We start from the raw sequence: 12,545 nt of genomic DNA on the forward strand, positions 1-12,545 counted from the left end.
CAGGAAAAGGTCAAGAACCCCTCACAATCACCACGATCGGAGCCAGAGACAATCACCAACCTCTACTCGACGATCCTCGCTGCTCCAAGCCGTCTAGGTGGCGGCAACCACCAAGAGTAACAAGCGAATCCCGCAGCGAAACACGAACACAAAGTGTCTCTAGATGCAAACACTAAAGCAATGCACTTGGATTCTCTCCCAATCTCACAAAGATATTGAATCTATGATGGAGATGAGTGGGAGGGCTTTGGCTAAGCTCGCAAGGTTGTTATATCAATGCAAATGGCCAAGAGAGTGAGCTTGAGCCGACCATGAGGCTTAAATAGAAGCCTCCATAAAATAGAGCCGTTCTACCCCTTTACTGGACACAACACGGTGTGACCGGACGCTCCGGTCAGATTGACCGAACGCAGGACCCCAGCGTCCGGTCGCCCAATGCTTGCCACATGTCATCGGCTTTAAATGCTGATCGCCTGATCTCAATGGTCATCAGTACATTTAAGTAGTGACCAGACGCGTTGCTCAAAGTGACTGAACGCACCAACACCAGCGTCCGGTCATTTTCTGTAAGGTACCAGAAGCGAAAAATCACGACCGGACTCACCCAACGTCTGGTCACTCAACATCTCTACTGTGTGCTACCATGTCAGTGGGACCGGACGCACCCACTCAGCATTTGGTAACCAAGTGATCCAACGTCCGGTCGAAGACCGACACCAGCGTCTTCACTGCGTCCACTGTCCGGACGCGCTGGTCCAGTTGTGACCATCGTCCGGTCCACTCTGAGAGACCCTGTCTTTTCTATATAGGGCGCCGATGGCACCGTCCGACTATCCACACTCTATGGGCGGACACTCCGCTAGTGAAGTTTCTTACCCTTGCTCAAATGTGCCAACCACCAAGTGTATCACTTTGTGCACATGTGTTAGCATATTTTCACAAACATTTTCAAGGGTGTTAGCACTCCACTAGATTCTAAATGCAAATGCAATGAGTTAGAGCATCTAGTGGCACTTTGATAACCGCATTTCGATACGAGTTTCACTCCTCTTAATAGTACGGCTATCGATCCTAAATGTGATCACACTCACTAAGTGTCTCGATCACCAAAACAAAATGGCTCCTACTACTTATACCTTTGCCTTGAGCCTTTTGCTTTTCTCTTTCTTCTTTTCAAGTCCAAGTACTTGATCATCACCATGGCATCACCATCATCATGTCATGATCTTCATTTGCTTCACCACTTGGAATGTGCTACCTATCTCATGAACACTTTGATAAACTAGGTTAGCACTTAGGGTTTTATCAATTTATCAAAACCAAACTAGAGCTTTCACCCTCCTAGATGGGCGAGCGAGGGGCGCGGCCTCCTCCCCCAGCCTGGCGGCTCCCCAGATCCGGTCCTAGCGGCGGGCGGCTCGATCCGGCCCTCCGGGCGGCGGCAGCGTGCGTGGGCGCCTCCTAGGCCAGCGAGTAGGGGCGCGGTAGATGGGGCCTCCCTAGATCTGGTCCCGATGATGGCCGGCTGGATCTGGCGGCGGGAGGCCAGACCCCGGCGATGCGTGTAATCAAGGTTCCGCTGAGTGACTACGGCGACGGCGGCCCGTGGATGGGCTCGGCGGGTCTGTCCATGGTTTTTTATTTTTCCTGTTTGATTTACGGAGGTGGGCCGTTGGTCACTATTCACGATGACCTTTGATTGGAGACGGTTGCAATGTCCACCTCCATTAATCTAAATTGTCCGCCTCTATTAAGCTTTATGTAGTAGTGGTTTGCACCACACATATCAACGGTTCAGATTAAATCTAAAATTTAAACATCCAAGCGCATTCTCCGATGCTCAATGACACCACCGGAGAAATCTGGTCCCTGCGCACTCGCTTGGCCAAGTCAAACTAGTGGTTGACAAATCCAATGGATTTATTCATATCTCCGGTGTTATAAATTTTGAAACTACACACACACACACAGATATATATATATATATATATATATATATATATATATATATATATATATATATATATATATATATATATGTATGTATATATATATATATATGTATATGTATATATATATATATATGTATATGTATATATATATATATATATAGAACTACTATCCTGTAGCTGGCTACAGAATAACTTATTCTGTAGCCACTTTGAGTTATGATAATTACTATGTTAATTTACGAGATTATAGTAACTCCTTACTAAGTGGTTTAATATAACGTTATGGTAAATATCCACATGTGTTATAGTAACCCAACTATCGTAAATATGTATTGACATTATGGTAAATTAGTATATAAAATTATAGTAAATGGAGGTGGCTACAGAATAACTTATTTTGTAGCCGGCTACTGAATAGCCTCTCCCTATATATATATATATATATATATATATATATATATATATATATATATATATATATATATATATATATATATATATATATATATATATATATGTGAGGACTAGTATAGCTACAACAATACATGATTCTCTTTTCAAAATTGCCACAATGCAAGTTCGGGCACACGAGGTGGTGTCGGATGCCATAGCATGGAATTGTCACCGGATGGGATTATGGGCCAAATCAGCGTATCAGGCCCAATTCCAGGGTTGCCCTCGGAGGGAGCCGCCCAAGTCACCCAACGCGGCAAGTTAGGATTCTCAACCATAGTAGAAATATTTGATATATATGACCAAGATACTTGGAAACCACCCTTATGTTCTGGTTGAGCAATAAACATTGCCCTTGCCCTGACAGTTATTCTATATTCCACATTTTCACTATATTTGCGACACCTGCATGCAGCCTAGCTTATATAACATATATATAATTACTAGAGCATTAGTAATGTTCAGGACCTCATGCAGTTTTACTTCATCATCAGAAGCTGTTGCCAAATGAGATTTTCAGTAGTATCTTAAGCCTGTCGACCCGAGGATCGATCATCAAACTCGATCACAGAGCCTACGACATAGCAGATTTAATAAAGATTACCTAATCGAAGACAGATATAGTTCTATTAATTTACGTGTACTGTGACGGAGGACGGGAGGAGCGGCTATAGATTAGAAGCTCACATCCTCTGGTCACCGACGGAGACCTCCTGAACCACGATGGGCGGCCCCTGCGGGATCCCCAAGAATCCAGGGGCCGCGGGCGTCGTGGGCGCATGCAGGGGCTGGGCCGGTTGATGCCGCGGCTTCTCCAGCAGCGGGATGCGACCATCGCCAGCCGCGACGAGGGCCGCGCGGTTGGCGCCCCGGCGCACACGAGGGCCGCCCAGGAGACGGCGCGTTCCAGAGGTCCTCCTTGGGGCGCGCGAGGTCCATGGCGGTCTCCAAGGCACAGCACAGGGCGAAGTAGGCGGCCAGCGTGCCGGCCGCGCGCGGCGCGCTCGCGCTGACGGCCCGGGCCCCGCCGGCGCGGCCGGAGGCCCCTGATAGATATAGATGCCCTAATTAATATATACAGGCTTTCGGAATTCACCTTGCCTCGACGAGCAATTCCTATCCGAACAGGTTTGCAAATGGTACCCGAATTAACAAATTATTATCCAGTCATGTTACGAAAACAGAAGGAAGAAAAAGTCAGATTTTTTGTTTTTGTTTTGAGATCTGAGATCAGTCGTTTAGAGTTCTATACTCGTCTGGAGATCTTCTGATCATCAACAGACACCAGGAATTGTATTCAGTTCACCCACCCTAAGCAAGTAAGAGTACTACTCGGTTATGTCTGATCCCAAGTTCTAAAGAGCCTGTTTGGGAGACCGTATCGTATCGTGGATTATTTACTACGGGCTTGGTTTGGTGTGAGAGAAAAACACTGTTCTCGGCTGAAAATTTACGATCATTTACGAGCAAGCGAACAGGCTGATACTACATAGCAGTTTTTGCCATCTCAAAGGCACGCGCTTAATATCGCACGGTTGCGCAAATTAACTTTCAGCTACCCGCTTTCAGGCGCATACTTGAACCCTCAAACTGCACACCAACACACGTGATTCATGAGAGATAGATGAAGGCCCTCTTTGGCGCAGGTCCGGCTCCTCCTCCGCGCGCACTGTATCAACACTGTTTGAGCACTGTAGCAAGAACCGTTTTGGAAACCGAGGCAAGTAGCGATACAGTAGCGGAGCCGGAGCCGTACCAAAGAGGCCGAAGGAAATGCATGCTCTACAGGCTACACAGTACACACTCATCTAAGGACATGGCCATTTCTACTTCTGCAGAGATACAGGTACATTGGAAAAGCAGTAGAGCTAAAAATCAGTATAAATTAAATGGTGGTGACAACAGGGCAAAGTAAAACAATTTTTCAACATAGCAACTGGCCCTGGATCTCTCTCTCCCACTTCAAAACAGAACCACTTCATATACCAAAACATGGAATTGAAGTCCCACGGAGCTTTAATTTACACTCGACACAGTACAGTATACTACGCTCGTGAACTTATACTCAATTTAGAAGCCTATTAGTGAATTTTCAGATAAAATTGAGTCAAGGTACTCAAGGTAAGCTTTATTTTGCCCTATAATTCTACTGTTGCCAGGCCTTAGGAGTCATTTCAAACTTCTTACGCCCCTCCCTAGAAGTAGTAGGATAATCTGACCTACACAAGAGGAAAACATGGAGTTCATTAGCATATATGATATTATTAGGACAACGGCATTGCATTTTTATATAAAATTATAGCATAACAAACCAAGAATACTGCAATGTACTAGAATGAATGAACAAGTACAGCAGTATATGCGGAGGATATAGCCCTTTCCTCTCACCATTTCTCAAAGAAAACTCAGTTCAGACAGGCGTCACACCTTTAAAATTACCTACACTTGAAAATTGCAACTTTGCTTTCCCAAAGGCAACCAACTGATTTACAGCAAAGCATAGGTAAGGACATTTGTAGCCATATTATCAATATATAAAGTGTTGTATGTATTTTCTTGGAAAACTGTTGAAAATATTAGTGATATTCAGAATTCAGATAATGAATTCTAGTTGGCAGACAAATATAAAGTACCACAGGACATGAAAACACAATAATGAGTGCATTTTGGAACATATTCATATCTATAGCAACAGTGCAGGAATGTATCATTAGTGCATCCAATTGAAAGAATGGAACTCTCATAGCTAAGGAAAAAAACAGACATACAAAAACCTAACAGAATGGGGGAATATCATCCCTGATCCAAGCAGTAGCAATCAAGAGAGCTGCAGAGTTCATGCCGGATTGCACTTGCACCACACACACACAAAATGCCAACATAATTGTTACAGAAAATATAAAACCTGAAGTGAACAGTAGTTCTAAAAATGAAGCCGGTTTGCAGCTTTCCTATAAAAAAAACACTATTTGGAGCAACTGTTCACCTAAACAGCCATTTAGCTTTTTTTAAACACCGCTTAAACACTAAATGGTGCCCAGCCATGTCTGCTTAACCAGCCATTCTGCTGGTATAGCTAAACCATGGTCCATGGGACCAACTATTTAGTGCTTTGGTGGACTGGCAATTCTATAAGTGGCCAGGTCAGAGCAAGGAAGAGCGGAAGAGAAACCTTATTAAACTCATCTTGGAAGCAGATCAAGTCCCTGAAACTCCAGTAGATACTAAGATATTAAGATATTATCTGCACATCATGCTACTAATAATATCAACTGAACAAGGAGGGAGTTTAGAAACAACAATACAACAATTGAAAATAGCATCGTAGCACACTTTGAAACCCTCTGGAACATTGTATGCCTAAGAACAGTATACTTTTGAATGGGATTAATAATACTTACAAAAAAACAGAAAAGCTATAAAACAGCATCACTAGACCCAGTAGTCCAAGTCATTTAAATGTCTGTCTCTGTCAGGTTATTAAAAAATGGTTTACCTATCATGCAACCCCTATTTTCTCTAATGGAACATATACTCCAACAACTTCCAGTTTTTTACTATTCGGCAATATAAGTACCTAAAACAGGAGCTCAACATCCATGCATCATGGAGCCAAATGTAAAACACTGGACGAATTCAATGCAGGTGCTTTCTCCACACAGAACTAACATAAACATTCATACGTGTTTAAGTAATCCACATGCATATTAGAAAAAACTCTCTTCAGGCGAAAGTGCACAACATAAAGAAAGGTAATCTCACAAAAGGTAAAGCCATACTCTATATGCAAGCAAGTTTATACTTTAAATATGACTGAAATTGACAGTAAGTGGCAAAAGTTTGCCAGACCTGTGAAGCTATAGAAGGTATATAGATCCTGTGTTGCCACTACTACTTTTTCCATTTCCCCCTTTTCGTAATCTCGTTCCTAGCATATATCCTCGGGCCAACCTTCTAGTAGGGTAAACCTTTGAAGTTCACAAATCATAATGGTCACAAAACCAATAACCATACTAGCGACATCAGTAGCAGAAACAGAGATACACGGATGATTGGCTCATGCTAGTTGAACAATCTGCTAGACAATGACTAGGGTTCAGGATGATGCACAAAAACCATACCAATGGGGTTAATTATTTAAGCAGCAGCAGCAAACAGCGATGACCAGGGAAAGATAGAGCATGCCCCAATAAATAAAATGGAGTACAGTTATTATCACGTTGCAGGATTCCGCCTCTGCTTAACATACATTGTGCCAACAAATTAAATACAGAAGAGGAAACCCCACATCGTGTAGCAAAAAATTCCCTGCTAATATGCTGTGCACTACTGCACCGTATGCGTCAACATGCCCTAGGCAACAACTGTATAGCATACACATACAGCACTGGAACAACAGTGGGCATACCAATTATGGTCCTGGATTAATTACAGCACAAACCACAAATCAGTTAATTGTATGATCTCGGTGTAAATTTTCTCAAGAATTGCAACAAAACTGCTACATGGGAAGGAGGAATCAAAACACTTTGCATATGCTTCACTCTGGATCGCCGTGTGGAGAAAATGTATGTGCTTAGCTACCATAAATTCATGACATTGAAGAAGTAACTCAAAAGTCAAAACTACCAGGTACTACATTTCCACAGAGTACATGCATAATAAGAACACTAATGGCCACATTCAACAAAATTAAATCAAATCAACAACAATTGAAGGAATCAGCAGCAAAGAAAATAGAACACACAAAAGCTAACCTTTTTTCACTTGTAGTCGAAGGAAGGAACGGCCGTCCTTGGCAAATCCATCTCCAACACCTCCGACTTGTTGCGATCGCCAGCAGCAAGCGTGTCCTGCTGCTTCTTTCCGAACAAACCGCCAAACCACCTAGTCGGGCCGCCAGACTCAGTGACCGGAACCTCCTGAACATCGATCGGCGGCGCCGGCGGCACACCCAGGAAACCAGGTGGTGGTGCATACTGGCCGGGATCCTGTCCGGGATACTGCAGCAGGTCCTCCGGCGGCGGCGGCGGGACGACCCCAATGCGGTTGAGCATGATCCCGGCACCCTCGATGAGCGCGAGGAGGGCGCCGCCAAAGAGTGCGGACCTGCCGGAGGCGAGGAGTCCCTGTCGCACGGCGAGCAGGCCACCCGTGGCGGCGCCGGCGGCGATGGAGTTCCAGGGGTCCTCCTTGGCGCGGGCGTAGACGAGGGCGCAGTCGAAGGTGGAGAAGAGGCCGCCCCAGACGGCGAAGCTGCCGCCGAGGCGAGGCGCGAGCATGCGCGCGGACGTGGCGCCCCCGGCGAGGCGGTGGCCGTTGGGGGAGTTGTAGACGCCCTTGACGAAGTGGAAGAGGGAGCCGCCTACGGCGCCCATTCCGAAAGCGCCGCCGACGTCGTCGAGGATGCGGTCCGGGCAGGGCTCCCGCCCCGTCTCTGGCATGGCCATCTCCTCGCCGAGGCGGCCTCCAGCGGCGGGGGAAACCCTAGGCGGGCTTGGACGGAGGGAATGGCAAGCCGGCGATGGGACGGCACGGGCGGCCGAGCGGGCGGCGCGGAGAGAGCCAAGTGAAGAGGGAACGGGAGTACGTGCCTACGTGGCGTCTAGTTGGGCTGGGCCCCACCATGTCCTTCTGGATTTTGCACTTTGAGTCAAGCACGGTTGACAAAAAAAAAAAAAACGCAGAAATCCTCCAAAGTTCCTTCGGGATAGCGGATGTCCTATTTCAACCTTTTGGATGGTTAGGAATTGAAATCTATTTAATATATTAGGCTATTTGGTTAGAAATTTTAAAATTCCACAATATTTCTAAGTTCATATATAAAGATATCTCAAATTCATAGGTGAGGAGATTGCTATTGATTCTATGGATCACCATGCTATATTTCTACTCTCCCACTTATAGAACGTTCTTCAACTCACCTCCATACGGTAGAAATACAATAAATAAGTATCTCCCTTGTATAGCTAATAATAATATACAAATATATTCTATATACAACCATATTAGCTTAATTAATTTGTGCCTAAATTATAATTATTAAAATGAATTCAATTTCAAGGATCCAAATGGGGCCATAGGGATTTAAATAAATTGTTAGGATCCTCTCAAAAGAAATAAATTGTTGGGGAACATTTCTTTGTTTGAAAGTCCCGTAAGAATTCTATTTACCATTTACTTTGTTACATTTTTTTTTTGAAAGGCTATGACTCAATTTGTTATTTTAAATGTTTTTGGATCTGTTTGAAACACAGAAAATTCATATGATTTACACAGAAGTTTCGCAAGAAAAAGTCTCTTGTTCCAAACAGACCTAAGTGTATAAATAAACATTTCCTGTATTTAAAATTGTAAGACGTTTTTGCTTTTTCTAGATACATAGCTTTTTCCTATGTATTTAGATGTACATTGTACATAAGCTATAATGCTAAACTGTTCTTTTGTCTAAGTTAATGTTTGCATGAATAGGCTGGAACGGGAGGAAAATATTCTTCCTAATCCTAAATCTGGGGACTAGCGTGGTTTCACCCTTAACACTACTGTAGCACTGATTTTTATAGGCGTCATCTATTTTTTTCAAGAGCATATTACTTAGCAAACCATTATTTTTAGGAATAGTTGACTTTAGAGAACTGCCCCAAAAAAATCGATTTTTAGGAACGGTGGTCTTAATAGAAGTATTCATGAAAACGACTTATCTTAAACCGGTTTTGATAACATACTCTAAAAATCATTTTGACCATGTGTAAATATCGTTTGTGTGGTTGTGTAAGAAAAACCCATCAAACATACTTACACATTATAAGGGGACGTACAACTTATTAGAGCATATTCAAGAGTCTTTCTAAAATTTACTTTTTAAATCATCATTTTGAGAGTCATTTGAGTAAAAATCGTTTTCTATATCTTTGAACCCTCTAACCGTTTTTCTATATTTTGTACGTGCTCTAAAGAGCCATTCAATTTTTGGATAGCGAGAAATCCAAAACTGAGAATGCCTACATTTGGATATACAATTAAAGAGGCAGTTGGAGTGTCTTAGAGTTGCTCTGTACTTGATCACATGGATCAACCTGTGCTAATGATAATAAGTTAGCTATCTTTGTTGTAAAGTAATTGGATTGGTCCAATCTTATTCAACCAAATAAAATAAATTCTAATGACCAAATAAATAATAGGTGTAATAAAAGATTAATCTCAGAAAAATTGACTAGAGATTGCTTTAATTTAATAAATGGGTGGCTATCGTGTATACCTGTTGGAATACAAGCCATATTGCCAATGCGCACGTTGCTGACATAGTGACATTCACTTTTATTTAACAAACACATTGCTGACACAAGCACACCATACATGCACACCACCACACACAAGAACATGCTTTTGCACATAAGAACTAATGGAAAACTGAGCCGGTAAATCTTAATTACGATTGACAGTCTCATGACACTTATTTATTGATGATAGATGTGTCACACACCACTAAGGAAATAGCCAAATCATTGAGATAGAGGTGGGCAGGACGTAGTCACCTCTCTATCACCAAAACAATGTTTATTTCTCAGTGGTGCCTATTTGGATGGCAAGCTAGCATTGACAAAACAAACATATTGGGTCAACCTATTAGCATATCTTCAGTGGTGCCTCATGCATGTCTCAAGACAAACGTTTGGCATCTTGTGTTATATATTAGCTCATATAGATAGCTAATAAATGACTTTTGTTGTAGAATACATGACAACTCGTGATTAAAGAAATTGTGAATCAGAGAAAGAGAGAGACGGATGCAGAATCTATTAGTATGCTAATAACAATATGTGGTGCACACATCAAAAGTTCAAACACACACCAGGAAGACATTGTCAGTTTGTCACATAGATCACGACAGGATGAGAAGGTGGGTACTCGAGCAATTGCAGGAAAAAAAACGTATATGCTCTTCGCGTGACACCGTCAAAGTTCATAACTGAGCCACATACGTAGCAGGTTCATATATTTAGAAAAGTCATAACGACTTACAATTTGAAACAGAGAAAGAGTTTCTCGATAAGAGCCAAAGGAGGTCCAATCCTTGTGTAGCTACTGTGAAACTGATCCCACAAAACCTCAAATGAGCGATGACACGCCACTTTCCACATAACACAAGATCGACAAGAGCCCGCAAACAGCATTCAGAAACAAGCATTTAGAAACAAAAAATGAAATCAAATCTAGTATGGTATAGTCTGCAAGAAAATTTCTGACGAAGACCTTACATTTTTTGCCTACTTCATAATTATTAATCGAAGGAGGGAACAGCGGTGCTGGGCAAATCCAACTCCAGCTCGTCACACCTGCGATCACCACTAGCAACCTTGTCCTGCTGCTTCCTCCCAAACAAACCGCCAAACCACCCAGCACGGCCAGAGTCAGGGACGACCGGGACCTCCTCAACCACGATCGGCGCCGCCGGCGGCACTCCGAGGAAGCCAGGCCGCACGTACTGGGCAGCAGGATCCTGTCCTGCTGGGTACTGCTGCTGCATCATCAGGTCCTCCGGCGGAGGCGCGGTATTAGCCATGCAGCGGTTGAGCATGATCCCGGCGCCCTCGATGAGCGCGAGGATCGCGCCCCCGACCATGGCGCCCCTTCCGGTGGCTAGGATGCCCCTGCGCAGCTGGAGGAGGCCCCCGGTGGCGGCGCCGGCGACGATGGAGTTCCAGGGGTCCTCCTTCTTGCGCGCGTAGACCGTGGCGCAGTCGAAGGTGGAGAAGAGAGCGCCCCAGACGGCGAAGTTGCCCCCGATGCGCGGCGCGTTCATGCGGACGGCCGTGGCGCCGCCCGCGAGGCGGTGGCCGTTGGGGGAGTTGCGCAGGCCCTTGACGAAGTGGAAGAGGGAGCCGCCCACGGTTCCCATCCCGAAGGCGTTGCCGACGTCCTCGAGGATGCGGTCCGGGCACGGCTGCCGATCCAAATCCGGCGAGCTCGTCATCTCGCGAACCTCCTCCCCTGGGTGGCTGGGACGGTCTGCGGCGGCGGCCGAAACCCTTGGCTAGCTTGGAAGACACGTTGGTTGGGAGTTGCGAGTTGGGAGGCGGACGGGGCGAAGCACAGGGATGCCAGCGTTTTGTATCGATCCAATCCAAAGTTCCGAACTCCGGGTCTAGGGTATAATTGGATCGGGGATACGGGCCGATATTTGTTTTATTTATTTTTTTCTTTGGATTGGGAATCAGACACGGATAGTCATTGGACACATATTCAAATATGTATTGTCCCGGTTATATACGAATACGGATAAATATATATGCGTTGAATATGGAATGAATATAGAAATAACCAGAGGCTAAACTTCTTAGGAAATTTAGGCCTATCATATCAGTTTACTGAATTGCAGTTTTAAGATCTTTGGCAAAGCAATAAATAATAGCCTCATTAGAGTTGCTCATAGATTGATTTCCAAAAACCAGACAACCTTCATAAAGGGTAGGTTCATTCTTGAAAGCGTGGTTGCTGCTCATGAAATCCTGCATAATATTAATAAAAATAAGGAGAGTGGGGTTATTTTGAAACTGGACACTATGAAAAGTAAGCTGGTCTTTCTTATCTTAGAAGATATGCTCCTTTCTAGGGGTTTCGCAGAAACTTGGGTTAACTGGGTCATGAAAATAGTTAAGGGTGGCTCTCTTTGTGTGAGAATAAATGATGAAAATAGTACCTACTTCAAACCTGGAAAAGGACTTAGGCAGGGAGACCCTTTTATCTCCCTTGCTGTTTAATCTTGTGGCAGATATTTTCACTAGAATGCTTATGAAAGCTGCTGCAAATAATCTTATTTCTGGTCTTTTGCCACAAGTACTGATAGAGGGCGGGGTGATCAGTCTGCAATATGCAGATGACACCTTACTTTTCTTGGAGGATGATTTAGAGAAAGCAAACAATCTAAAATGGCTTCTTTTGTGCTATGAACAAATGACTAGTATGAGAATTAATTTTGATAAAAGTGATCTACTGACAATTGGTATTGAAGAGACTAGGATTACTGAATACTCAAAGATTTTCTGCTGTAAGAAAAGGGAGTTCCCAATCAAGTATTTAGGAGTGCCTTCGCATTTTACAAATCTGAGAAAAGAAGATTTACAGCCTATCATTGACAAA

The 12,545-nt window shown here is 43.9% G+C and overlaps 2 protein-coding genes across 2 annotated transcripts; both read right to left on the bottom strand.

Annotated features, from left to right (window-relative positions):
- Positions 1-4,268: 4,268 nt before the first annotated feature.
- LOC136539623 (mitochondrial import inner membrane translocase subunit TIM17-2-like) lies at positions 4,269-7,993 on the bottom strand. Its single transcript, XM_066531582.1, has 2 exons — positions 7,163-7,993; positions 4,269-4,624 (listed from the first exon to the last, which is right to left on the bottom strand). The coding sequence occupies exon 1, from the start codon at positions 7,853-7,855 to the stop codon at positions 7,169-7,171; it is 687 nt and encodes a 228-aa protein (XP_066387679.1). The 5' UTR covers positions 7,856-7,993; the 3' UTR covers positions 4,269-4,624; positions 7,163-7,168.
- A 2,382-nt stretch (positions 7,994-10,375) lies between these two features.
- Positions 10,376-11,530, bottom strand: LOC136539624 (mitochondrial import inner membrane translocase subunit TIM17-2-like). The gene has a single exon (XM_066531583.1). The coding sequence runs from the start codon at positions 11,377-11,379 to the stop codon at positions 10,687-10,689; it is 693 nt and encodes a 230-aa protein (XP_066387680.1). The 5' UTR covers positions 11,380-11,530; the 3' UTR covers positions 10,376-10,686.
- Between the last annotated feature and the right edge of the window lie 1,015 nt (positions 11,531-12,545).

This window comes from Miscanthus floridulus, chromosome 2 (genome assembly GCF_019320115.1).
Source record: "Miscanthus floridulus cultivar M001 chromosome 2, ASM1932011v1, whole genome shotgun sequence".
NCBI classification, from domain to species: Eukaryota; Viridiplantae; Streptophyta; class Magnoliopsida; order Poales; family Poaceae; genus Miscanthus; species Miscanthus floridulus.

Coding starts and splice junctions, on each gene's coding strand:
- LOC136539623 (XM_066531582.1), bottom strand. CDS start 7,855: ATGGCCATGCCAGAGACGGGGCGGGAGCCCTGCCCGGACCGCATCCTC.
- LOC136539624 (XM_066531583.1), bottom strand. CDS start 11,379: ATGACGAGCTCGCCGGATTTGGATCGGCAGCCGTGCCCGGACCGCATC.